The 3,237-nt window shown below is 40.0% G+C and overlaps 1 protein-coding gene across 1 annotated transcript; it reads right to left on the reverse strand.

Moving 5' to 3' along the window:
- Nucleotides 1-1,316: 1,316 nt before the first annotated feature.
- LOC143021651 (uncharacterized) lies at nt 1,317-2,937 on the reverse strand. The gene is made up of 2 exons (XM_076179259.1): nt 2,789-2,937; nt 1,317-1,998 (listed from the first exon to the last, which is right to left on the reverse strand). Exons 1-2 carry the CDS (start codon nt 2,935-2,937, stop codon nt 1,317-1,319), a joined length of 831 nt encoding a protein of 276 aa, XP_076035374.1.
- Between the last annotated feature and the right edge of the window lie 300 nt (nt 2,938-3,237).

Consider the following 3,237-nt stretch of genomic DNA (forward strand, 5'->3'; position numbering starts at 1 on the left):
GATGAGGTAGTGTGTGTGAGCAAAATTTTGACGCAGCACGAAGGGATTTCTCCCCGTCTTCTCCTTTATATATATATATATATATATATACATATATATATATATATATATATATGTTGCGACATTCTGACAGGTTGACGGATGCGGAGTAGGAAACACAGGACTCTTGGTCTTGAGTTTATTCCTAACTAGTTTCGCAGGTATGCCTTGAAAAAGCATACCTGCGAAACTAATCAGGAATAAACTCACGACTAAGACTCCTGTGTTTCCTACTCCGCTTACGTCATATATATATATATGTATATATATATATATATATATATATGTATATATATATATATATACACATATATATGTATATATATATATACATACATATATATATATATATATATATATGTGTGTGTGTGTGTGTGTGTGTGTGTGTGTGTGTGTGTGTGTGTGTGTGTGTGTGTGTGTGTGTGTGTGTGTGTGTGTGTGTGTGTGTGTGTGTGTGTGTATGTGTGTGTGTGAGAGAGAGAGAGAGAGTGTGTGTGTGTGTGTGTGTGTGTGTGTGTGTGTGTGTATTTACCTAGTTGTATTTTACGAGACAAGAGCTATGCTCGTAGAGACCCGTTTTCGTATCTCTCCACATCCAGCTTATTTTTAAAATCGTGTATAGTTTTGGCATTTACTTTTTCTCCGTTTAGTTTGTTCCAGACATCAATCACTATGTGGGAAGCTTTTTTTTCAGGTCTCTTCTGTAGCTGTCTTTCTTTAGTTTCTTTTTGTGTCCTCTTGTTACTGTTTTGTCCCACTTTAATAAGTTGTCTCTATCAAGAATTTTCAGCGCTTTCATAATTCTGTAAATGCTCAACAAATCACCTCTTTCTCTTCTCTGTGTTGACAGATGTAATTTCTCCAATATTTGTTCGTATGTCAATTTCTTATGTTCTTCTTTGTGCTAGGTGCCCACAGTGTTGCAGCATATTTTAGTCTAGGTCTTATCAGTGTAATTTTTTTTTTTTTTTTTTTTTTTTTTTTTTTACCATCTCCTCATCTATGTAGTCGAAGGCCAATTTCATTGATCTTAATAAGTTATAAGTCTCTCCAAATAATTTATTGATATGTTTATCAGGTGTCGTCACTTGAGATAATTACTACCAGGTGTGTAAGAAATGATAAAATAATAATAGATTTATTGAAATAGCAGTGATACACTGACAATAATTATAATACAGTAATTACATGAGTAATACGCCTACTCTAAGTTTTACAGTGATACGCTGACAATAATACAATACAGTAATCATATGAGCGATATGACTAGTCTAAGTTTAGAATGAGTTTATTGTGCGAATAATGGATGGAATAGCACTGTTCTTGTATCGGTCAGTCCTCGGTGCTCTGATGGGTTGGACCTTGTTGGTATGTCGGATGGCGTGGCGGGCGGGTGTGGCGTCAGGTGTGAGGAAGTGACGGTGACGTGAGTGGAACATTAGGTCCTGTCCAAACTTCCTCAGTGCCTCAATGTGCTTGTCTGATACCCTTGGCAGGCTGAGGGTAGTGAGGGCGTGCTCGTATCCCTCATACTGACCACCCAAGATAATTCTGCACTCTCTCTTTTGTACTCTCTCTAATTTACTACTCTGTATGATGTTGAGTGATGATGAGCAAGCCGGGGAAGCGTATACAAGGGTGGGTAGTACCAAGGTGGTGTAGACTCCCTCTAGATCTGGTGATGGGATACAAAGGGACCTCAATCTGTGCAGCATGTAGAGTTTGTATGAGGCTGTCCTGATGATTTTGTCGATGTGCTGATTCCAGTTGAGGTGGTTGTCTAATATGATGCCAAGTGGCTTGGTGGACTGGACCACCTGAAGGGAGTGGGTTCCTAGTGATAGTTGGGGAGGTGGCACCGCCTGTTTGGATGTACATACGTGCATGACTACGGTCTTCCTATGGTTAACTGTCACATTACTGTTCTCAGTCCACGTTTTAAGGTTGTTTAGGGCAGCCCTGTGCAACCTGCGGCCCCCAAAGGCTTTCATTGCGGTCCTTTCTCCTAAAGATAAATAAGTTATAGTGCGGTCCTCAGAGAGAGAAAGAGAGAGAGAGAGAGAGAGAGAGAGAGAGAGAGAGAGAGAGAGAGAGAGAGAGAGAGAGAGAGAGAGAGAGAGTGTTACCAATTAGAGCCCACCGAAAATTTGACTAAATTCATATTCTTGTGTACCAATTTCACCATATTTTTTTCTATTTCGTTCACTAAGGTACAAATTTTAATTATATTAGAACAGAAAATAACATATTACTTGGAATTTCTAATTATCAGATTGAGTGATCCTTGGCGATCTATCTATGAGTTTGACATGTATGATTCACGTTCTGTAGTATGGTACGTGTGTTCCCGCCTGTCAGTACCGCTGCCTAACCAGTCTCCGTTGTGACTTCATTTGTTGTGGTTGATTTGTGATTACCGGTACTGTAAGTCCAACTCTAATTCTTATGTTAATGATCCCAGTTAACCAATATTAAGTAATTATTTATTTTTGTACGTTATAATAATAAGGTACGGTAGCCTTTCATTTGCTCATTTATAGTAAGGAAAATGCATTTGTTTCGGACAATTGTTATTTTTGTGATCCCAATTTAGATAGAATCAGTAACAAACTAATTATCTATCTTTATCAGTATAATCTCACATACTATGTCTTCGATCGTGGTAAATAACATGAAATAGTAAGGTCATGTGGCCCTCCATACCAACAGAGTTGTGACTTGTGGCCCTTTGGGAAAAAAGGTTGCACACCCCTGATCTAGGGTGTTTTGCAGCGAAGAATAGTCAGGCTGCCTGCTGTTGATGGGGATGTCAACTGTGCAGTCATCGACGTATTTCCATATATGTGGGGTCTCCATTAATGCATCGTTGATGAGGATGAGGAAGCACATTGGTCCCATCTTGGTCCCTTGAGGGACCCCACAGGTCAGGGGGAGGAGGGAGGATGACCCCTGGTACCTCACTGCCTGTTGACGACCGGTCAGGAAGTCGGCCAGCCATGCTACCAGGTGTGGTTGGATCCCCAGTTGTATGGCCCTGGGGATGATGATATTATGGTCAACAAAGTCAAACGCTTTTTTAAAGTCTATAAAAGTCAAGGCTAGAGAAGTATTGCGCTTGTCTAGGTGGCTGTGTAAGAAGACCAGCAGATTAACAAGATTGTGAGTTGTGGAGGAGGATTTCATGTTGCCATACTGTTG

This window comes from Oratosquilla oratoria, chromosome 42 (genome assembly GCF_046742065.1).
Source record: "Oratosquilla oratoria isolate Oo_2021 chromosome 42, ASM4674206v1, whole genome shotgun sequence".
NCBI classification, from domain to species: domain Eukaryota; kingdom Metazoa; phylum Arthropoda; class Malacostraca; order Stomatopoda; family Squillidae; genus Oratosquilla; species Oratosquilla oratoria.

Coding starts and splice junctions, on each gene's coding strand:
- LOC143021651 (XM_076179259.1), bottom strand. CDS start 2,937: ATGGGACCAATGTGCTTCCTCATCCTCATCAACGATGCATTAATGGAG. Junction 1,999..2,788: donor CAAAACACCCTAGATCAGGG/GTGTGCAACCTT, acceptor CAGGTTGCACAG/GGCTGCCCTAAACAACCTTA.